General features: G+C 57.9%; 1 protein-coding gene across 6 annotated transcripts in view; it reads right to left on the bottom strand.

Moving 5' to 3' along the window:
• Nucleotides 1-585: 585 nt before the first annotated feature.
• The window catches only part of SLC25A25 (solute carrier family 25 member 25), a 40,646-nt gene continuing 17,726 nt past the window's right edge, over nt 586-23,505 (bottom strand). Inside the window, exons 1-11 of one of the 6 annotated variants that reach the window (XM_051838501.2) lie at nt 17,393-18,011; nt 6,962-7,088; nt 6,807-6,894; nt 6,226-6,261; nt 5,972-6,083; nt 4,972-5,130; nt 3,409-3,561; nt 3,028-3,135; nt 2,780-2,947; nt 2,298-2,448; nt 586-2,212 (exon numbers count right to left, since the gene is read on the bottom strand). In XM_051838501.2, coding sequence (XP_051694461.1) covers nt 2,028-2,212; nt 2,298-2,448; nt 2,780-2,947; nt 3,028-3,135; nt 3,409-3,561; nt 4,972-5,130; nt 5,972-6,083; nt 6,226-6,261; nt 6,807-6,894; nt 6,962-7,088; nt 17,393-17,611 — 1,506 coding nt within the window. In that variant the 5' untranslated portion in view covers nt 17,612-18,011 and the 3' untranslated portion in view covers nt 586-2,027. Of the gene's footprint in view, nt 2,213-2,297; nt 2,449-2,779; nt 2,948-3,027; nt 3,136-3,408; nt 3,562-4,971; nt 5,131-5,971; nt 6,084-6,225; nt 6,262-6,806; nt 6,895-6,961; nt 7,089-9,074; nt 9,375-17,392; nt 18,012-23,505 lie in introns of those variants that run through there. The other 5 variants (XM_051838499.2, XM_017338975.3, XM_051838502.2 and 2 more) reach the window with 5 other exon arrangements.

Here is a 23,505-nt window from a genome sequence, read left to right as displayed (position 1 = left end):
GAGGCTGCGAGGCGGAGTGCAGCAGCCCAGGGAAGCGGGTCCTGCACGTCTGGTAACCTTGTCACCATCTGGTAACCTTGTCACCGCATCAGACGCACCCCCGCGGGTCCTTGCCCGACCCCTCCCCAGTCTGGGGCGAGGGTGAGCGGAGCCGCCCTCGCCCTGAACCCCGAGTTTGGGGGCCTCTTTCGTGGGCGACAAAGGGGTGAACACTCAGGAGCAGAGCTGGTGGGCGACACCCCTGACTGTGCGAGCCTTCTCCGGCCGGCTTCACCTTTGCCCATGCGCCCAGCGCTGTCCTCACCAGACTGTCGCCCGACCCGGTGCCGTGGGCCCGCTGGGTCCTGTTGGAGTTTGCCCCCCCACCCCCCCGCAGCAATGGAGCGCAGCCGCTTCCTCTCACGGGCTGCTACTGCCTCTGGGAAGCGCGGACCCCGTGTCCGATGACCGCGCCCTCGGTTCTGGAGGGGTCACTCGCGCCCGAGTGGAGGGAGGCGGGGTCCGGGCGGCAGGGACAGACCCAGGCGTGTTCTGAAAGCAGGGCCCTCGCCCCAAGCCCCCACCAGAGACCCTGGCTCACGTCCGTCAGCTTCGAAACAACTTTATTAGGCTGTTTGAAACAACTTCCGGCGCTTTCTTAATTTGCGTTTGGAGAACTCCAGTTGTAACTACAAGTATCTGCATACAACAATGATTTCCGCATTGATCTCTGCGTCCTATGTAAGCTTCCTCTCCAGGCCACTCCGGGGACCAGGGAGCCCGCGCTGCACCGGCGGGGCGGGGCCGGCCGCCCCTCCCCCAGCGAGAGGCACCTCCCCGCCTTGAAACTCAGAAGGGGCGAAATAAAGGAAACTGCTGATGCCACCTTCAGCCTCACGGAGGCGGCTCCGCCCGCCCCTGAGCTCCTAAGGCTGGTGGGGGAGCCCGCCCCAGGCCCGCAGGACACCCTCTCCTGGGCCGGCCCCTCCCCTCCCGCCTTGCTTCAGGCCTGGAGGAATGCCTGGACAGCTGGGGGCAGCTGGGGGCAGCGGGCGGCCACTCCAGAGCCCCCAGGTGGTGCCCGGAGGTGCAACCGACCATGAACATAAATATGAATAAAAAACGAACTTGAAAATGACCGGCTATTAAGTCAACAAATCTATAAAAATAGTTAGGACATAACTCTGTTCAAATAAATACAAAATAAATAGGCTCCAAGCAGTGACACGTGGCATCTGTGGAATGTGAGGCTGGTCCCACTGGGGTCCGGGTTGGGGCTGTGCGGAGGCCGGGCGCCCACTTCCGGTCTCGCGGCCCACTTCCGGTCTCCCGTCCGGAAGCACAGGGCTGCTTGCTTGTCCAGCTCGCCTCTCTTTCCCAACAACGCGTCGTCGAGGCCTGCGACACCTCGGCCTTTTCTCCCGGGGCACGGACCCAGGGCAGCCGCCTGCCCTTCGCCCCAGAACAGGGTCCTCGGCTCCCCAGGGCCGCCCGGTGGGGCCGGCGCTTGGGTCTGGGCGAGGCCAGGCAGAGCACACGCAGGACCAGCGTGGGAGAGCTCGGCAGAGGGCGGGCACGAAAGCTAGACCCCATCCTCGGCCCCGCACGGCGAGCGCCGTGGCCGCAGGAGAGCAGCGGGGACCGGGAGGCCGAGGGGTGGGGGCGCGGAGGAGGAGGGGTGGGGAGTGGGCCCGGAGCCCCTCCTCCCCAGCAACCAGCGGAAAGCGGGGAGGCCACGGGGACCGCCGATGCAGAGGCGGCTGCCTCCAAGCTGGCCGGCCTGCAGGCACTGCAGCAAACGCCCTGGCCCCAGGCCCTCGGCCCAGATCCCGCTGACCCCTGGGCCCTGAGCAACGCCCGCGGGGCTTCCCGGAATGGACGCAAGGGCCGGCCGGGGCAGCAGGACAGACCCCAGCGGCCGCCAGCTCCGCCCCCGATTCCACAGCTTGGCTCAGTCGGCGTAGGCGTAGTGTTGGCACATTCACAGAATGGGATGGTCCACGTCCGGGGCAGCGGCCCGGACCGGCGAGTCCGCGGCCCCAGGGCTGTCACCGCGACTGCACGCCCAGGCTGATCTTGAGGTTCTCGTACACCACGTAGCTGATGCTCACGGCCGGGATCACCTTCATGAAGTTGGGGGCCAGCCCCCGGTACAGCCCGAAGGCCCCCTCTGTCCGCAGGATCTGTCTGAAGAGGCTGCTCATGGTCACCTCGGGGGCGCCCTCGATGGAGGCTGCAGGGGAGAGGCCGCCGGTCAGCTGCCTCCCAAGCCCAGCCGGCCTGCGGATGCCCCGGGCCTGGCTCAGGGCTGGCCTTACCTTGCGCCTGCATCCGGGTCCTCACCAGGGCCAGCGGGTAGCTGGCCAGCTGGCCGCAGGTGCTGGACATGGTGCCACAGGCCAGGAGCACAAACACGCCGGGGTCGGCACTGTTCACCGCGTAGCGCTGCAGCCAGGCGTTCTTGAGCGTCTGGAGGGAAGGGGGGAGCTCTGGCGAGACTGGGGGAGGGGGTCACCGGATCCGCACTGGAGCCGTGTCCTCGTCACATGGGCACCGCGAGGCCCCACTGTAACTTGATTTGCTGGCCTGGGCCCTGCCTGCCTTGGGTTTCTGCTGTCACCGGATCAGAGAGGGAGCCGGCGTGGGGCCACGAGAGGCCGCCGCGCCCCTGGCGTGCAGATCCCAAGGACAGGCTGAGCAGAGCCGTGCTGGACTCGCAGTGAACACAGAGTGGGAAGGGGTGCAGCCCCTGGTGCCCCCAGCCCCAGGGTCGGCGGCCCTGCGCGGGCCTGGGCCTCACCTCGTAGACGGCGAGGTCGATGCCGGCGTAGGGGATGATCCCCAGCATGTTGGGGACGTAGCCTTTGTAGAAGGCGGCCACCCCCTCTCTGGCCAGGATCCGCCGGGCGCAGTCCAGCATGCCTGAGTACTGGCCGGTCTTCCGCAAGGCCATCCGGGTCTTCAGAACCTGCAGAGCAGGCCGGCGGGGAGCCTGAGTGCTGCCCCACAAGCGCTGCCCGCCCCCCGGGGACCCCGGGCGCCCCTCACCTCCATCGGGTAGATGCTGCTCTGGGCAATGGCCCCCGCCAGGGAGCCAGCCACGAGTCTCTCGTGGATCCTCAGAGTCTCCTGGTCACTCCCAACGAGACGCTTGATCTAGAACAGAGGCAAACAGACCCGTGGGTCCACCCGCAGACCACGGTCCCTGTGCCTGCCCACCCTTCCAGGGAGGGGGCGGGCACTCTCACTGAGACCCCGTGTCCTCGGCTCACTTCACACTGCCCAGAAACGGGAGGAACTGGTGGCAGACGGAGGTCAGGCCCAGGCCCCCTCGCCTGCTGCCGCCCCTAGGGGGTGAGGCTGGCTCTGGGGTTTCAGAAGCCTTGCGCAGGGGGAGGTCTTGCGCACCTGCCCGCAGGAGACCCTCACCTGCTCGTAGGCCATGAACTTGATGGCCGACTCCGGGGCGATCTTGAGGACGTTGATGCCGTTGCCCCGCCACAGGGCCCTGGTCCCCCCCTCGCGGATCATCTGGGTGAAGCCGCCCACAATGCACATGTTGTTGCTGCGCGAGGCGTGCACCTGAGGGGGAGAGCGAGGTCAGACGGCGCAGGGCTGTGCAGGGAGGGGCCTCTCCCTCCTGGGTATTCTGGAGAGCAGCACCCTGGGATCCAGTGGCACTAATCTGAGAGCTGAGTGTCCATTGTGCGCCAACACCGTGCCGAGCGCCTTTCTAAAGACCGCTGTACCTCAAATGAAGGAGCAACCTGAGCCTCCCGTGATGGACGCCGTCCCAAAGGCGCGCAGGTGGAGTTCCCGGAGCCCGCCCCAGGGCTGCTCCTCGGCTCTGCCACGTTCCTGGGGCCTCTGTGACAACACAGACCACCAGGACCACCACGGACCTGTTCAGGCTTTACCCTCGGAGGTGCTGGGAAGTCTGAGAGTGCACCCCGGGAGGGAGCCCACAGGGCACAGGGCTGGCCAGTCTGCAGACAGACATTGAAGTCCAGAGCACCCTCGTGTGGCTCCATTTCGCAACCGTGCCCCTGACATCATCCTCGCTTATCTGTGCCCTGTGGACGTGGAACTGCATGTCTGGCCAGGGCGAGGGCACTGCTACCCACTGACACCTGGGCCAGGGGCGGGGCTGGACTGGCCTGTGCAGGAAGCACACAGGGGAGGTGGCTCCTGCCACACCTGGTCTCACTGGTTTCACCAGGCCACCTCAGGCCGCTGTAATGTGACACCTGGCCTAAGTGCTCAGGCAGAACTAGATCAGCCACTCGCCAAAGGTCGCTGCTGCCTGAATGCACTGGTACCTTGGAGTGGCTAGAAAGTTCCGGTCAAAGCAGGGCCTGGCTGGGGGTGGGGGGCAAACCACCAAAGAGCCGCCGGCGTAGCTTTCAACCCTGGCTGCACGGTAGTCATCCGGGGCTGGGAATACCTGCTGGAACCCTGACTCCGGGTTCCTTTTCCGCGAGTGACAGCTGACCAGGAAGGGTTGAGCCCAGGGGTTTGTTGAGAAGAATCCAGTATCAAATGTTGCGCGTCCTCCTCGGTGTGTGTGTGTGTGTGTGGCCACACCGCGCACTAGAACGTCCCTACTACTGGGGACACTGGCCTGCGCCCACACCACAGGACGAGTTCAAGTCTTCGTTACTTCTTCAGTACAGGGGTGTTTTGCTGTCTGACACTGGCACGGCGTGGACGCGCCCCTGCCTGGCCCCATCATCCCCTACTGTCTCAGCAGCAGCACCAGCAGTCCATAAAGGAACAGCCGACCCACGATGCAGAACCTCACGGTGCTTAGCAGACGCAAGCCCAGTATGGACTTCCCATCTGCCGTGCAGTGAGACAGAGTCCTTATGAAGGGAAACAGTGTGCTTTTCAATCGGTGACTCAGACCAGAGTTCATGATCTAACCAACAGGAGGGGAGTGCTTTCTCCTAAACAGAACCCCTCACAGAAGACAAAGCCCAGAGGGCCTCTCACCTGCATGAGCACCTTCAGTCTGTCCAGCGGGGCCGTGCAGGTTCTGGACACGGCCCCCGCCCCGCCGCCGGCCACGAGGTGTCTCCACCACATCCCCGTCTGCCGCTCCTCCACCGTGAACTCATCGGGGACTGTCAGGTTCTCACCCACATCAAAGATCTGGGAGGAGGACAGCAGGGACAGAGTCAGGCCTGCACGGGCCGCCCCGGCCCCCGCCCCTCGCCTCCTCGGGGGGCTGTGCACACGGCCAGAATGCTGAGCGGGCCGGGCGTGAGGCCCTGGGGCCCTCCCTCCTGTCACACGGAGGGGCAGGGCTCTTATCCCAGCTTGCGGCCTCGGCAGGCCCAGCACGGAATCTAAGGTGGGCCCAGCGGGGGCAGACTGCTACAGAGCCGCAGGAGGGCCCTCTCCGCAGTGCAGGGAGCTGGGTCAGCGGCAGCTGGCGGCATCCCAGTGGGGGCGACCAGCCCGGCTGGACTGAAGGATCAGCCCCTTCAGGGGTAAAGCCCCCTGAAACCCGATGTCTGACCAGATGGCCAGGCCTTGGCAAACACTGGGGCTGCGCTGCCCAGGGATGCCGACTCCCTGGGCGGTGCCCATGCTGGTCACGGCCAGCTCTGCTCTGAGCCCAGTGCTGCAGGCGAGAGACCGGCCAGGGCTGGCGGGAGGGGCAAGCCAAGTGTGCTGGGGTCTCGGGAGGCAGGGCTGATGCCAATCCCATTTCTGAACAAAGATCACAGCCGGGGGTTCAGAGGGCAGCGCCGGGCCACGGTGAGGACACCAAAAATGGGTGGTGGGGGACAGCTCAGAGCTCTCCATACGTGCTCTCCACAGAGCTGTTTCTTCCCTGCCCCTCCCCACAGCCCTGGGAGGAAGGTTGCCCCGGCCCTGGGAAGACAAGAAGCATCCGGGGAGTGACACTTGTGGTGACCTTGGGGGACAGGCTGCTGGGGGAGGAGGGCGGCTGTGGCGTGGGGAGCGGGCCGGGGGCCGGGCTCACCGTGGAGTGCTTCCAGTACAGGATGATCTCGGGAATGTTCTCCACGGGGTGCAGCAGGTGGTAGTCCCGCCACTCGTTCCAGTCGATGGTCATCGTGCCGTTCTTGTCCATGCTGCAAGAGGGGCCACGGGTGAGGCTGTGCTGCCCGCACCCGCACTCCCCGCCGCGGGCAAGCGCACAGCCAGCCGCTCGGCGCGCCACAGAACCCTGCTCCCGTCGGGCACAGCGGTCAGAGGGGGGACACGGGTACTTACTAGGTGACAGGGCCCCAGAAGTGGCCCGTCCGTATTCTGACAGACAAAGGAGAACGCAGAGGAGAGAGGAGAAACAACACAGATAAGTGCCCGGAGCGGACGCCGCGAGGACAGTGCGAGGACAGTGGCGAGCAGGCGCAGGTGGCTGTGTCCCCATGGCCGTGGCCCCGTGACCGGCCTGCTCGGGGGCCTCAGGGTCTCAGCCAGGAGAGAGGGGGTTCTCAGGCTGCTGGGTGGGGTTTCTTGGCCGCAACGGCCCGCTAGCAAGCGCCCGTCAGCAGCAGTGTTCAAGGCAAGCCCCCAGCCTGGGAGAAGGGAGCCCCTGTGACCCAGCCCCTCCCTCTATTTTCCGGGCTTTTCACTGACTGGAACCCCCTCCCCTCCACACACACAGTGGTCATCTCTCTCCCAGGGGATTTGTGGCTGCACGGGACAGCTTCCCGCAAAGCCCGGCGTGTCCTCGCCCACAGGAAGGCCACGTGCGGGGGTGGCTGGAGGCAGTGGCGGGCGCCCCGGGGCGATCTGAGAGCCCCCCTGGGCCACAGGCCGGCTGGGGAGGCGGAAGCCGGTCGAGCGCTCACCTCCTGAGGATCTTCTCGGCCTGCTGCTCGGATATCTTGACTCCCAGGTCCCGCAGGGACTGCATGATCTCCTGGGCATCGATCCGTCCTGCGGCGACAAGGGCCGTGAGCCGGGGCCGGGCGGGCCGGCCGGGACCGAGGCGAGCCTCACTCACCATCATTCTTTTTGTCCAAGCTCTTAAACACCAGCCTCAGCTTCTTCTCGTGGTCCTGCAGGTAATGGACAAACTCTTCAAAGTCCAGCTGCCCGTCAAGATCCTTGTCGCCAGCTTGTACGATTTTCTAGAAAACAAAAGCAAGGCTCTGTGTTTGCCTCACGCGCCAGCTTCCCACGTCCCTCGTGCCGCTCCTTCTCCTGGACACAACTGTGCTAATCCACGAATGGAGGGGCCCTGGGACCCAAGATCCCTGTGTTCTCCTCCCACGGCAGCCACGGAAGCGAGTCACGTGCCAGAGCCACCACCCAGATCCCGAGCCAGGAGCAGAGGAGGCCCCAGACGAGCCCCTCGGGCAGTGGCCAGTGGCGCGGCCTGGTCTGGGTGCCTCCCAGGGTCAGGTGTGCAGCCCCACTGCGCGCTGTCCCTGGTGCCTGGCCGCAGGCCCATGTTCCTGGCTGAGTGCTAGGGGTGGCCCTGGATTCTGATGCCCTCAGCAGCTGTTCGTTGTGTCCTCAAAGTGGCGCCGGCCCAAGAACACCCTGGTGGCCAGGGTGAAGGTTCAGGGCACAGCCAACCCTGCTGATGCCTGCTTGGTGGAGACCCTGCCAGCCAGGAGCCCTCAGGAAGCTGTAAGAGGGGCAGGACCCAGAGGCACAGCCAGGCCCTGGTCTCCACAGAGCCGGCTGTCCCGACCAGGCCCTGAAAACCAGGACAGCTGTGCCTGGTGGGAGTTCAGTGAGCCCAGGAGGCTTTGAGAGGCTTTGTCCCTCAGTCAGAACTTGGCACCCGCTGTGCTCAGATGCGTGTTGGGTTTGGGACACGCACCTCCTATTCCTCCGCAAGAACTGGGCTCCACCTTAGTAGTGAGCGCCTTGGCTGCGGTGCAGACCCCTAGGAGCGGGGTCCTAGGAAACAGGAGTTCAGAGAGGCTAAGGGCTTGTGCAAGGTCACACAGCCGGGCCTGTCCGCCTGCTGAGCCGCCTCCCGCAGAGCCTGCTCCACCCCGAAGCCTGGCCTTGCGAATACGGGGGACAGACCCGAGTCCAACTCACTGACGCCCAAACTAGGACCGTGAGCATCCAAAGGACAACACCTGCAGCCTTCCGGTGCTCCCTGTGAGCAAGACATCCACTCACACCCACGAGTGTTCCCAGCCAGCGGGCTTTGGAAGCCATGGACCCTAGGCTACCTTGGGCTCTGGGAGAATCACCCCCAGGTTCCTCCTGCAGTCACACCCTGGACCTCAGCAGACTCTGTGACTAGACAGACATCCTGTAACCTGGCAGGCTAATGCATGAGATGTGGCTGGAACCCGGGGCGGATGCTGGGACACACTGGGGTTACGTTAACCTGCCAAGGACATCTGCGTGCGTCCAGGCCTGTCACTGCAGACTTCCAGCAGGAGCAGGACAGAGGCTGCACCCCATTTAGGGCGGGGGGGGACGCTACCCGTGGAGCTCTCTCTCCCCAGGGGCCTTACTGGCTGCCCTGATACAGACAACCCAAGGATGTCACTGCCGCTGACTTCCAATATTCTCCAAACACCTGCTTCCACCTTAAAGCCACTGGGCCTCCTCTCTGTCTCCTTCTGGAGACACACTCCTGACCCCCCAACCCCCACTGCCCCAGTGAGCCCTGGGGGACAAAGATTAACCAGTGACCCCTGCCTCTGTAGCTCAGCTTCCCTCTCTTCAAAAGGTCACACCACCTGTGGCCTCCCGGCTCCACGGGGACACCCTGGGATCTGGACAGGTGACCCTCACCGCCACACCCAGGGACAGCACTGCCAGCTCCGGCATGGTCAGCTCTACCCTGCAGCCCCAGTCCCACCCCAGCAAAAGCGCTCCATTCCAATATCCACCCCACCATGCGCCTCCCCTAGAATCCCCGACACGCTCATGGGGCACGGGAAAGCAGCCATCCCATGACGCTTTGGGTCGGCCACAGCCACAGGATGACGACGGGAGAAACTCCCACATTTCAGACATTCTTTCCTCCCGGCAGGGGGATGGGGCGCAGCTCATCCATTCATTCAACAAACGCGGACTCTCTGCCCCTCCGGACTCCCTGCCCCTCCGTCTCTCCCCTCCGTCTCTCCCCGCCCCCAGACCTGCTTCCACTGGCGGTAGGTGGAGAACTCCTGGGAGGGGATAAAGACGCTGAGCTTGAAGATGGACTTCAGCTCCGTGGGCAGCCCCTTGGATTCGAAGTACTGGAACTCGGTCTGGGCCTCTCCGATGAGCGGCATGTACAGGCACAGGCAGAGCATGCTGGCGGGGGCCCGGGGCCGGGAGTTCAGCTGCTGCGGGGAGCCAAAGTGCCAGCAGCCTCGGGACCCGGGAATGCCGCCTGCCCTGGGAAACTTGCATAAGATATGCCGGGCCCCAGCTGTCATTGGCTGCTCCAGCCCTGCCCTTTTACTTAATAGAACAAAAATCCACCCCCAGTGAGTCCTGCCCGTAGCCAATGAACGGCCCTGCAGGAGCCAGCGGCATCAGGTTGCTCAAGCGCAGGGGTGCAAAGAGCAGGAGTGACGTCATCGGCCTGCTGTCCACTCCCGCAGAGGCAGCGCTCTGCCCTGTGGGTCGTCCGGTGCCCAAACAAACCTTCACCTCTCCAAACAGACAGACTGCCATGCCTGCTTTCATACAAGGTCCCCGAGTGCGTCACACAATACTCTGTTTTTTCCCCTAGATCTTCCCCGACAGAAAGATCGACGGAGGGGAGACTGAACCAATGTCCGCTGAAGGCAGAATCCGAGAACAGGGTCCCTGGCGCCACGGAATGTGGCCCTCCCTGCGGGCCCATGCGTCCCACATCAGGGCTGGCGGCCTGCAGAGCCTAGTCTTCAGGGGTGGGCCCAGCCGGCTCCCACGCCAGAGCACGCTGGCGCCCTCAGGTGCACACATCCAGCACCAGGAACCTCTCACGGGCCTGGCGTGGAGGCAAGGGACTGACCAATGCGGGTGGGAAGACGACGCTGCCGAGAGCCCGTGGTCAAAGCCCAGGCCCGCTGGGCACACTGGAAGCTCAGGGCAGCAGTAGCTTCCTGGCCGGAAAGCTCCTCCACAGGGCAGCTTCTCAGATGTGATCAGTGACAGGCAACGCGGCCCCCGGCCACACGGGCATTTCCCAGATGCGGGGGCTCACGGGTTTTGCTAGCAGATGATGGCCCAGGCGGCCGCACTGTCCGGCCCAGCCTCCCCATGGATTCCCGCTGCAGCGGAAGGGATCATGGCACCAGGTGGGGGTGCGGGATTGGCCTCACTCGGCTGCTCCTACAGGCATTCCACGTCCTAGTGTTCGGCAGGAAGTTAGGTATGAGCTTGTGTGTGTGTGATAAAGGCCTCCGGAGAAGACTCCTACGTCCAGCATCTGCATCTGCATCTCCAAGTCATCCCGATAATGCTGCAGGGGCAGCCCAGTGCTCCTACCCGATAACCTGCCAGGTGGGGGCCCCGCCCCTTCTGCCTGACAAATCTTCCACAGTCTCCCAGGTGCAGCCCAGTGTCAGCATTTCAAACACCCTGCTCCGGATCCCCATTCTCTAGGGGTCCTGCTCACCCTTCCTCTGAACCCAGGATGGCCCAGCTAGGCTTCCTCCTGTCTGATACCTTCAGGGGAAAACTCAGATAGGAGCTTCTTAATATTTACAGCCATAAAACCCTTTGTTTCAGGAGGAGATGTGTAAAGACAAAGACCCATCTCCTTAAAACCCCCAGCCTCAACCGGACTGCGCGCTCAGCCCTCTGCCTCTCTGCTGAGCCGCCCGCCTGGTCTGGCCAGGTGTCATCTCTCCACAACCATGTAACCTCGCCCCCCCCCCCCGCCCCACCCAGTCTCTCAGGTCCTGTCTGGAGAGGTGCCCATCCATTCTTACAGATGTCCCTTCCCTAATAAACCTTGCTATTTTACCTCCCACTACTCTCTGTCTCACGCCTGAATTCTTTCTTGCGTGAAGACAAGAACCCTGCAATTTCTCTGGTAACATTAGTAGACGTGGACTCTCGTGGCCAGGGTGGGTAACAATGGATGCTGGTCACTCGGGGATCAGTGACATTGAAAGGACCCCTCCCTTCATTAGAAAGCTTTTTGTTGGGATGGGTCTGTGGCACAGGGGTGAGCTGCAGCCGGGATGCCAGCTCGGTTACCACAGCGCCTGGTTTGAGTCCTGGCTACTGGGCTTCCGATCTGCTTCCTGCCAAGGCGCACCCTGGGAGGCAGCAGATGATGGCTCAAGTACTTCAGTCCCTGCCGCCCACTGGGCTCCTGGCTTAGGCCCGGCACGGCCCCAGCTGTTGTAGGCATTTGGGGAGTGAACCAGTGGATAGAAGCTCTCTCTCCCTCTCTGCCAACTCTGCCTTTCAGATACACAAATCTCTAACTAACTAGATGGGCTTGCCGAGAGCCCCCGGGGAGGAGCAGAGCAGGCATCACACGGCGGATTCTGAGGAGGAGACTCGTCGGGGAGGGTCGGCAGGCCCTGGACTCTCGGAGAGGGGCCAAGGAGCCTCTGGATTCTCCGGGGACACTGCCGCTCAGGCTGCACGTGCCCCCAAGCCAGAACGCTGCATGCGCTGTTTGAATGCACACCTTATCTTTCCTGCCTGGGTCCCTACAGGCAAGTACAGTCCCTGCACCCCCTGGCCTGAAGGGACCTCTGGTCAGGATCACGGAAGTGCTCCTTGGCAGCTTCCGGATGAGTGAGCTGGCTCAGCCAGCCTCCGAGACCCCAAGGGACTCACACAGGACCCCCTCTTGATGAAGACCTGCTTTTCTGAGCATTTGTAAACAGTGTCTCCAGGGAATGTTATCCAACCGAACAGGATAATGTATTATCATGTTTTAAAAAGACTCACTTACTGGGGCCGGCGTTGTGGCGCAGCGGGTTAACGCTCTGGCCTGAAGCGCCGGCATCCCATGTGGGTGCAGGTTCGAGTCCTGGGTGCTCCAATTCCAATCCAGTTCTCTGCTATGGTCTGGGAAGGGAGCAGAGGATGGTCCAAGTCCTTGGGCCCCTGCATCCGAATGGGAGACCTAGAAGAAGCTCCTGACTCCTGGCTTCGGATTGGTGCAGCTCCAGCTGTTGCGGCAGATTGAGGAGTGAACCATCAGATGAAAGACCTCTCTCTCTCTCTGCCTCTTCTCTCTCTGTGTAACTCTGATTTTCAAATAGATAAATAAATCTTTTATATATAAAAAAAAGACTTATTTATTTGAAAGGCAGAGACAGAGGCAGTGGAGGTGGGGGAGAGGTCTTCCATCCACTGGTTTACTCTCCAAATGGCTGCAATGGCCTGAGCTGGGCTGGTCCAAACCCAGAAACCAGGAGCCAGGAGCTTCCTCCAGGTCTCCCACACAGGTGCAGGGGCCCAAGGACTTGGACCATCTTACACTGCTTTCTCAGACCATAGCAGAGAGCTGGATTGGAAGTGGAGCAGCTGGGACTTGAACCAGTGCCCATAGGGGATGCTGGTGCTGTAGGCAGTGGCTTTACCTGCTATGCCACAGCACTGGCCCCAGGGTAATGTATTATTATTATTTTAATAAGTTTTTACTTATTTTTTGAGGTAGAGAGATAGACCCTTCCTGATGATTCATTTCCAAATGCCTATAAGTGTCAGGGCGAGGCCAGGCCAAAGCCTAGAGCTGGAAACTCACTCAGGCCTCCTGGCTGCTTGAGCCACCCCTGCTGCCTCCCAGGCCCTGTGTTGGCAGGAAGCTGGAGTCAGGAGCCAGCGCTGGGCATGAAACTTGGGAATTCCAACACAGGACAGGCCTCAACTGCCGGCCAAATGCCGGCCCTGCTATTTTTATTTTAAAGGAAGTTATATTCATAGATAAAAGAGCCGAATCTGAAAATGTGTCTTCCTTCATTAAATCATTCATGTTTGCCTCTGGAGCTAAAATAACTCCTGTTGAAGTATCTCATTTTACTGTTGAGTACAGTCATTCCAATAAAAATGGCAAATATCTTGGAACGCCCAAGTTCTTCAGCTTGAGATGCTCAATCTCTAATAAAGACTATTTTCCAATCATTTTGGTAAATATATCTGTCCCCCTGCGTTTTATGATTTATTTACAAAATAATCTGAGACTTAAAACACAATCCAAAATAAAAGTGAAAGCTATGATCTATATTGTAAACAGAAATTATTAAAGTATTATCAAAGAAAGAGCCATTGTTTTCTAGAAAAAGAAGAATGGAATCTTGATCTAACAAAGCACATCACTCTACAGAGAAAACAGTATCGGGGTCAGAGGTCAGGGAAAGTTCTGAAACATTCTACGTGTCCTTGTTGACACATTGTTTGACAATGCTAACGTCAATTCTATTCCAACATTAGTTTAAAAAGGGTTCTAACTTATTTGTATTTTGTGACTGTGACTGAGCCCCACCAGATAAATTAAGCTGGTGTTTGCTAATTTACTAAAACCACCATTGCATTTGGTGTCACAGGTAATTCACAAAGCCATTTTCACACTGGAGTCAGGGATTCTTTCCAAATGAGGCAATCTCTGGGTGCCTGGTTTGTAGCAATTGCTCCCCCAACCCCCTACCCCACCCCCAGGGACCTGCACACTATGGGGCTGTTTGGGCTCTTGGATCGTCCCCTCAATCCGAGCTGAGGGTCATGGGTGCTGGAGCAGTGGGCTGGGCCATTTGCGACACGCACGTCCACACTGGAGAGCCACTCCAAGCCCAGTTGCTCTGCTTCTGACCGAGCTCCCTGCAATGCACCCTGAGAGGCAGCCAGGACGGCTCCAGAGTGTGGGCCCCCGCCACCCACACGAGACCCAGCTCGAATTCTGGGACCGTGGCTTTGACCTGGCTGTTGTGGGCACTGGGGGAGTGAACCAATAGATAAAAATCTCTGTTTCTCACTTTCTGTGCTGTGCCTTTCAAATACATAAAAATAAATAAATAAATAGAAAGATAGATAGATAGATAGACAGACAGACAGACAGACTCTGAGGGGGCCGGCACTGTGGTGTAGTGGGTAAAGCTGCTGGTTGGGAGCTGGTGCTGTGCGTAGTGGGTGAAGCTGCCACCTGCAGTGCTGGCATCCCATATAGGCGCTGGTTCAAGTACCGGCTGCTCCACTTCCAATCCAGCTCTCTGCTATGGCCTGGGAAAGCAGTAGAAGATGGCCCAATGCCTTGTGCCTCTGCACCACATGTGAGACCCACAAGTTCCTGGCTCCTGGCTTCGGATTGGCGCAGCTCTGGCTGTTGCAGCCAACTGGGGAATGGACCAATGGATGGAAGATATCTCTCTCTCTATCTCTCTCTCTCTCTGCCTTTCCTTCTCTCTCTGTGTAACTCTTTCAAATAAATAATTTTTTTTTTTAAAGGTGCTGGCTAAAGTGCTGGCATCTCATATGGGTACCGGTTCCAGTCCTGGCTGCTCCACTTCCGACCCAGTTCCCTGCTAATGTGCCTGGGAAAGCAGTAAAGGACAGCCTAAGTGCTTGGGACTCTGAACCCACAAGGGAGACCCTGACTTCAGCTTGGCCCAGCCCTATCTGTTGCAGCTATTTAGGGAGTGAGCCAGCGGATGGAAGATCTCTATCTCTCCTCCTTGCTTTCTCTGTAACTCTGTCTTTCAAATAAGTAATTTTTTTTTTTGACAGGCAGAGTGGATAGTGAGAGAGAGAGAAAGGTCTTCCTTTTGCTGTTGGTTCACCCTTCATTGGCCGCCGCGGCCGGCGTATCGTGCTGATCTGAAGCCAAGAGCCAGGTGCTTCTCCTGGTCTCCCATGGGGTGCAGGGCCCAAGCACTTGGGCCATCCTCCACTGCACTCCCGGGCCACAGCAGAGAGCTGGCCTGGAAGAGGGGCAACCGGGACAGAATCCGGCGCCCCGACCGGGACTAGAACCTGGTGTGACAGCACCGCAGGTGGAGGATTAGCCTATTGAGCCGCGACGCCAGCCTTCAAATAAATAAATCCTAAAAATAAATAAATAAAATTCTAATAAAAAAAAAGAATCTGAGTGGAGCTAACAGGCCTGGAAAGTTGACCTGATTGCAGCACGGCGGGGCTCCTATTACAACATCCACTTAAATCAGCACCCCAAACTGACACTGCCAGATTTCGGAACACTCCATTCCCGGGGCCAGAACTCCATTTCCAAAGACACCTGTGAGCCGGACTCCGGCAGAGTAAGCAATGCCTCATGCTGGGAGGTGGCAGGTATGTGGGAAAGGTGTAACTTGAACAAGTTTAGCTTCAGCTGAAAACAACACAAAGCCCTGTCTGACCATGGACATGAGCAGCACCTTTAGGAAGAAGCAAAGCTGGGCTCAGGCTGCATTCCTGCCATTTCGCACGGTTCACAGCCCCCGGGCTCCGGGGATGTGCTGCAGGGTGCTGACCACACCAACTCCTGTTCCCCTCTCAGCAGCCTTTTCTGTGACGGCCCCTAGATCCCTCAGAACACGGCGGCATCAGATTTCATCTCCTCTGTAAAGCAAGCAGTTCCTCTCATGACCATCACCTGCCAACTGGCCAAGGCCACCGTGAGCTTTCCTTGTTCTGCCACTCTGCTACATGCCAAAAAACCCCAGGCAGGTGCTTCCTGGGACGGCTGGGATGCCACGGTACCGTGAGTAAGAACGGGGCAGGTATAGCGCCTTTGGGGGTGTAGCATTAGGTCAGGAAGTCTCCCCTCCCTCTGCATGACTCAGGCTAAGCCTGCAGTACTGTGAAAGAGCCTCGCCAGCATCCGGCCGTGCAGGCCCCGCCCACCCTGCAGCTCTCCCACCTCATTCGCTGCTGCAGCCATGGTGTCATTTGATAGTCAGGTTGCCATGACAGCCCAGGGTAGCCCGGTTTCCAATGAAAGCTGCCTGCACTTGGTAATCGCACACACAATGAGCTAAATTCTCTGAGCTTCTAAGAAGACAGCCCCCTGGGATCTGAAAGCTTGCCGGCGGCCAAGGGCACCTCCCACTCCAGGGTAATGGCTGTCCATTCCAACGGCAGATTAGCTGTAGGACGATACAGGGGAAACTGGCCAGGTTCCTAGAATCAAGGTTCACAGGAACCTGAGTCACCAGCAGACATATTTACATGGGGGAGGTGAGAGCAAAACAGAGTAGGGGTTCTGGGACACAGAGAAGCCTGCGAGCCGGGGTGCACTTCTCTGCAGAGCGGAGACGGAGATGGGGCCTCAGACGCCCTCCACCCTCCCAGCCAGCCTGTCCTGCCTGGGGCCATCGGTGCCCAGAGGTGCTTTCTCTCCCGTTTCAGACTGGGCTTGGCCCCACCTCCCGGCAGGGAGCAGAGCCAGAGCCGGCCATGGGGCTCTGCAGTCTGCAGGCCAGGCGCTCAGCTGCTGAGAACATACAGTCCTAGCGAGGCGACCTCGGGCGGGCAGCTGGCAAGCGTGCAGGCTGAGGCTGGGAAATAGGGCAGTTAATTATTAAAGGGTCCCGGGCATCAGGCAAGAGTGTGCCCGGGGAAAGGTCCCCACAGAGCTGCCCATCTCACCCGGCCCAGCCCCTCAACCGGAGAGGCCCACCAGAAGGCCTCGGACTCTCCCAGGACTGCAAAAGTTCCTGTCTAGCAGCAACAGAAAGCGAGTGTTTATTTCTTAAATGCACATTCACATCAGCCAACACCTCTGGGGCATCTGCAATGTGCCGGACTCGAGCACCTCCTTCCCTTTCCCACTGATGCTGACCCTGAGGAAGGAGAAAGGGCTCGGAGGTGAACAAGGCCACTCCCACCGCAGGGGGAGAGACCCAGGCAAATGACAACCTCCGCTCCGCCCCTCAGCACTCAGCGAGTCCCATCAGAAACTGCGGTTCTTCAGGAAAGCAAGACAGCACAGGGCAAAGCCCCAGGCAGACCTGGGCTTAATTTCAGCTCCAGGACTCCTTAATTCCTCACCCCAGGCAAATCATTTGTCCCTCTGCACCTTATTTTCTTGCTCTGTGAAATGGGAGGTCATCACTCACCTTGGCTCCCATGAGGGTCAGAGGTGACAGCCGCACTCAGGGCTGGGGGAGGGTCACCTTCAGGCTGCACCTCCCCTCCCCCACCAGGCACTGTGGTCAACTGTCAAAGCTGCGTCTCCTGCCCCTTGGCTAGTCCTCCCTGCACTGTACAGATAAGCTAAGGCAGGCTTTACTGGCTTGTCCCTTAGTTTCCAATGGCCTTCTGTGACCACACTGACAAACCCCACAGCCAACCCACTGACCAGCCCTCCTGCCCTCAGCAGCCAGCCCCGCAGGGGTGGTCATTAGAGTGGGCGTGTCCGGGGCCCCTTCCCTGCCTAACACTTCTCCAGACCCTCAAAACCACAGCGACTTTTTTTTCCTCTTTGCTAAATCCTCCCCCCCACCCCCACCCCAGTGGCTCTTCTTCAGGAAAACCATGTGGGCCAGCCCCAGGCTGGGAGGGCCTCCCAGGCTGCCCTTACCTTAGGAAACTGCTCTGCAGGTCCGACCACCAGCAAAATGGTGGGTCTCTTTTCCATGGCCTCGGCCCTTCCGTCCTGCTTCCCCAAAAAGCTTGCCATCTGATCTCCCCGGGCAGGAGCCTGGGTGCCTCTGACTTCATGGTCATCCCCCTCCCTGGAGCCTTGGCACCCAGCCCCAGGGAAAAAGCCAGACAGAAAATGCCGCAGCATCTGCAGCATGCCGGCTTCCTCCAGACGCCGCCGCCGGGGACCGCTCACTTGCACGGGATGTGACCGCAATGCCAAGGGTCTCTGGCCACACAGCTGCTGGGAAGAGTGGCCCAGGAGTGCTCAGGCTGGGAGCTGTGCATGCAGGGGCTGCTTCCTGCCTTTTCAGATTTGCTAGCACTGCTGTCGTGCGCAGCCTGAGAAGTAGCTAGTCTACGGGAGTCTCACTGGCTGCTGGCATGGAGGAGAGCAGCTGGAGCTTCTTCAGCCAAAACTCACTTCTGCAGGTGGAGGATGATCAAACGTTTCCTTTCTAAAGAAAGTGGAGAGCCGGCTGCCAGGCAGACCTCTCCGTGAGGCAGAAGCAACTTCAGGCTCCCAATTATTCAGCTGTCCTCGCTCCTCTAGCCCAGGACCCAGCATCCAGTCTGCATTCTCACTGCAGCAGGGCGCAGCCAATCGCCTCTGCCGACACTACCGAGTTCATTATCTCCACCGGCACCGGCTCTCCAATCACAGGCAGTGGACTTCCTGCCTGCAGACGCGAGCTCCAGCCGAGGCACACAGCAGCCCCGGCCCCGGGGAGCTCACCATCCCGCAGGAGCAACTTCCGACTCTCCACCTGGGCCGCCGCGGGCCACCTGCGCTAAACGCGGTCCACGGTCCCTGGCAGCTCCTCTAAGATAGCTCTGACTGCTGCTCCTGTTCTCGCACTCCAGCCCGTGCCTAACAATGCGTGCCGGGCCACAGCGACCTCTCCAAGGTCTCCCTCTAGAAGAGGAGCTGCTAGCGTCGGGAAAAAGCCACAGAGCTCGCTGCCCCTGTCGCCCAGGACCATGCACGGGGTCAGTCTGCAGCCTGAACTCGGGAAATGATTAGGAGTTAAAAGGAACTCATCTTTGGTCATTTTCAAAAAAATTAAACTTATCTTTGGGTCTCCTTTTTTACTGAACTTTTTAAAAGGATTTGTTTATTTGATAGAGAGGCAGAGAGAGAGATTTTTCCACCCACTGGTTCATTCCCCAAATGGCCACAACAGCCACATCTGTTCTCATCCAGGCCAAAGTCAGGAGCCAAGAACTTCACGTGGGTCTCCCACATAAGCGGCAGGGGCCCAAGCACATGGGCCATCACCTGCTGCCTTCCCAGGCACATTAGTAGGGAGCGGATGAGAAGTGCAGCAGCCAGGGCTTGAACTGTTACAAGATTCGGGGTGTTGGTATTTTAAGTGGTAGCTAATCCGTTGCACCACATCGCTGGCCCTGGCTTATTGCTTTTTTTTTTTTTTTTTTTTTGGACAGATAGAGACAGAGAGACAGAGAGAAAGGTCTTCCTTCCATTGGTTCACCCCCTCAAATGGCTGCTACAGCCGGGGCTGCACCAATCCAAAGCCAAGAGCCATGTGCTTCTTCCTGGTCTCCCATGTGGGTGCAGGCACCCAAGCACTTAGGCCATCCTCCACTGCCTTCCCAGGCCACAGCAGAGAGCTGGACTGGAAGAGGCGCAGTCGGGACTAGAACCCAGCGCCCATATGGGATGCCGGCGCTGCAGGCGGAGGATTAACCAAGTGAGCCACGGCGCTAGCCCCTCATTGCTTTCTTACAGCAGAACAACGCAGTGACCATTTATTGTCATCCCATTATTTCAACAGCACAAGCACACAGACACAAAACTTCCGTAAGGAGATTACGAGGACACACACCCCTCAAACCTGCTGCCGGAACAGAAACCAGCGCAGGCTCTCGGAAGAACAACTCAGCCCCCGCTCCGGCATTCCGAAGCACAAACCCTCAGACACGGTGACCGCATCAGGATACATCCTGTAGCTATACCTGCACGTGTGGGAGGCCATACATATGGATGTGTGTGTATAAAATGAGGATGTTTGTGCATCCTTGCTTATGAAAGGACAACTCTGAGAATAGCTTAGTCATTTTTTGTTAAAAATTTTTTTGAGAGGGAGAAAGAAAAAGCGAGTACAAGTGTGCATTCCCGTCCTTGGTTTAGTCCCCAAACGTATGCAACGGCTGGGACCGAGCAGTGGAAGCTGGGGGCTGGGAACTCAACCCAGGTCTTCCGTGTGGGTGGCAGGAAGCTAGAATCAGGCGCCGGGGTGGGTATGGAACCTGGGCACTCTGCTGTGAGGCAGCCGAAAGTCTTACAGGGGCATGGTACACAACTGCAGTGCCCTAAGAAACTGCTCAAAGGAATGAGCATTGTGGCGTACTGGGTTAAGCCACCGCCTGCAATGTCAGCATCCCATATGGGCACCGGTTTGGGTCTCAGCTGCTCCACTTCTCATCCAGCTCCCTGCTAATGCTCCTGGGAAGGCAGAAGATGGCCCAAGTGCCTGGACCCCTGCACCCATGTGGGAGACCCTGAAGATGCTCCTGGCTCTCGGCTCCTGGCTTTGGATTGGCACAGCCCTGGCCCTTGCAGCCATTTGGAGAGTGAACCAGCGGATGGAAGACTCTGTTTCTCTAAATCTGCCTTTCAAATAAATTTTATTTTATTTTATTTTTATTTTTTTGACAGGCAGAGTGGACAGTGAGAGAGAGAGACAGAGAGAAAGGTCTTCCTTTGCCGTTGGTTCACCCTCCAATGGCCGCCGCGGCCGGCGCGCTGCAGCCGGCGCACCGCGCTGATCCGATGGCAGGAGCCAGGAGCCAGGTGCTTTTCCTGGTCTCCCATGGGGTGCAGGGCCCAAGCACCTGGGCCATCCTCCACTGCACTCCCTGGCCACAGCAGAGAGCTGGCCTGGAAGAGGGGCAACCGGGACAGAATCTGGCGCCCCGACCGGGACTAGAACCCGGTGTGCCGGCGCCGCAAGGCGAAGGATTAGCCTAGTGAGCCGCGGCGCCGGCTCAAATAAATTTTAAAAAATGTTAAACAAGCAAAAGAATGAGGCAGCTCTCACTGTTATGGGATGACAGAATAATTTGTTAAATGAAGAAAGCAGTGCGCAGAAAACAGGGCGGCAGCGCCGTTCCCATCTCAGCTGTGCGCATGAACCACCTCTGCCCAAACTGGACAGAGTTTGGGGCACGCAGGGGCCTCGGGGGTTGGATAGGAGCTTGATCCTCACTGAATATCCTCTCAGATCATGGGAAACTAAAGCATGAGCACACATGACCCAGGCACGCGTATATACACAATTATTTAAAAAGCAGGGCCGGCGCCGTGACTCACTTGGTTAATCCTCCGCCTGCGGCGCCTGCATCCCATATGGGCGCCGGGTTCTAGTCCTGGCTGCTCCTTTTCCAGTCCAGCTCTCTGCTGTGGCCCGGGAGGGCAGTGGAGGACGGCCCAAGTGTTTGGGCCCCTGCACCTGCATGGGAGATCAGGAGAAGCACCTGGCTCCTGGCTTCAGATTGGCGCAGTGCCAGCCGTAGTGGCCATTTGGGGAGTGAACCAACGGAAGGGGGACCTTCCTCTCTGTCTCTCTCTCTCACTGTCTAACTCTGTCAAATGAAAAAAAATTAAAAAATAAAAAATAAAAAGCAAACAGAGCTGCTTCCTATTCCCTGTGAGTGTTGTGTCCTGTAGTCTGGCGTGATGAAGGCCTGTGTGCTCTTAGGCGAGTTCTTCCTCCTCTCTTTACCATTTTGGCATTCTTCAGGACGTGAGCCAGCAGTGACTTCAGTGTGTTCTGATTGGTTGGTAGCCAGAATAAGAAAGAGACCCTTTGATAATGACACAGAAGTTAGAATTGGTGACATCCACCTGGGAAACAGCTGTCTCGTCACAAGGACGCTGTCATTCAACTACGAGTTTTCTTACCCTATCATTTACTGTGGAATCAAGAGATTTATATTCCAAGGGAATGATGTTTTCATATTATCTGAAATCAACTACAAACCTAGAGTGGAACCAGCTACACATTCCCAGTAGTTTGCTTTATGAAGAGGCCTCTATTCTCATCTCTGGGAACTTTTGGGTTGAATGGTCATGAAATCAATCTCTTGAGTGACAGCTCTCAAGTAAAAAGAGTGCGACAGTCATCGATTTTCTTCCAAAGTGAGAAACGCGAACCTGACTGTCGCAGTGTGCAGAAGGAACGACTGAATCACTGCATCAGCAATGCCTGTTATGACTTCTCCCTGAAACACAGGAGCAAGTGGCATGTACCTGTCTGGGAGCCAGGTTCAGGAACTCTGTGGTTCTTTTACCATTTAAATACCTTCTGAAATTCGAGACTGAAAATCTACACTGTGGCATTTAAACTTTTCAGTGAATTCATCATAAATGAAGCTATCTTGTATGTGAAATCAAGGTTATAATAAAACCACTGCTATATGAAGATTTGCTCAGGTGCAGTGTGAGTACTTTTATGACAGGTTTCATATGACTGAGCATTTTCAGGATTCGGCTACTAACTTTACACTTCTACCTATTACTCTTAGTAATTAGTGTCCAATACTGAAACATACTCCCCCAACTAAATCTTTCCTCTTTTATAAAGCTGGGAGAAGGGGAGATAATCTATGCTACCTGTATAGTTGCTTTAACAATTGGAAGACTTTCCCATAAGTCAAAAAAAAAAAAAAGCAAACAGAGAAAGCCGAGACAAGGCCCCTAATAGCCGTGCTGAAAGCTGCGCAGCCTGTGGCAGCTGCCCTCTGCTGGATACACCCGACCAGCTTACCCAGAGTCCTGTGTGCCGACTGCAGGGACAGCCTTTGGAGTCAGCTCCAGCTTACTGGCTGTGTGATTCTGGTTAAGTTACATTAGCTGTCTGTGCTTTCCATACCTCTAAGGGCCAAATGTGGATAGTAACAGAACCATGTTTAACAACTAAATGGGATCATACATAAAGCTTTTAGAACAGCACTTGGTAACCATTAGCTGGGACAGACTTAAGAGTGGTTAAGTTGCCACTTAGGAAGCCAGCATCCCTAAGTCGGAGTGCCTTTTTTTTTTTTTTTTTTTTTTACAGATAGAGTTAGACAGTGAGAGAGAGACAGAGACAGAGAGAAAGGTCTCCCGTTGGTTCACCCCCCAAATGGCAGCCACGGCTGGAGCTACACCAATCTGAAGCCAGGAGCCAGGTACTTCTTCCTGGTCTCCCATGCGGGTGCAGGTGCCCAAGCACTTGGGCCATCCTCCACTGCCTTCCCAGGGCCACAGCAGAGAGCTGGTCTGGAAGAGGAGCAACCAGGACTAGAACCCGGAGCCCATATGGGATGCCGGAGCCTCAGGCGGAGGATTAACCAAGTGAGCCACGGTGCTGGCCCCAGAGTGCCTGGTTTGAGTCTTGGCTACTCCATTTCTGATCCAGCTCTCTGCTAATGCACCTGTGAAAGTAGTAGATGATGATCCAAGTGCTTGGGCCCCTGTCACCCATGTGGGAGATGTGGATGGAGTTCTTGGCTCCTGGCTTCAGCCTGGCCCAGACATAGCTATCATGGCCATTTGGGGAGTGAACCAGCAGGTGGACAATCTCTGTCACTTTGCCTTTCTTTTTCTTTTTTTTTTTTTTTAAGATTTATTTATTTATTTGAAAGTCAGAGTTACCCACAGAGAGAAGGAGAGGCAGAGAGAGAGAGAGAGAGAGAGAGAAAGAGGTCTTCCATCCTCTGGTTCATTCCCCAATTGGCCGCAACAGCCGGAGCTGTGCCAATCCGAAGCCAGAAGCTTCTTCCGGGTCTCCCACGTGGGTCCAGGAGCCCAAGGACTTGGCCATCTTCCACTGCTTTCCCAGGCCATAGCAGAGAGCTGGATAGGAAGTAGAGCAGCCGGGACTCAAACCGGCATTTATATGGGATGCCGGCACTGCAGGCAGTGGCTTTACCCACTACACCACAGCCCCAATCCCACTCTGCCTTTCAAAGAAATAAATAGAGTAACAGGGATCAACTCAAGTTCCTGCCTATAACAACTGTAAGTCCAGACTAAATGCAGGAAAC

This window comes from Oryctolagus cuniculus, chromosome 1 (genome assembly GCF_964237555.1).
Source record: "Oryctolagus cuniculus chromosome 1, mOryCun1.1, whole genome shotgun sequence".
In the NCBI taxonomy this organism is placed as follows: Eukaryota; Metazoa; Chordata; class Mammalia; order Lagomorpha; family Leporidae; genus Oryctolagus; species Oryctolagus cuniculus.
This window is presented reverse-complemented; position numbering and strand designations above follow the sequence as displayed.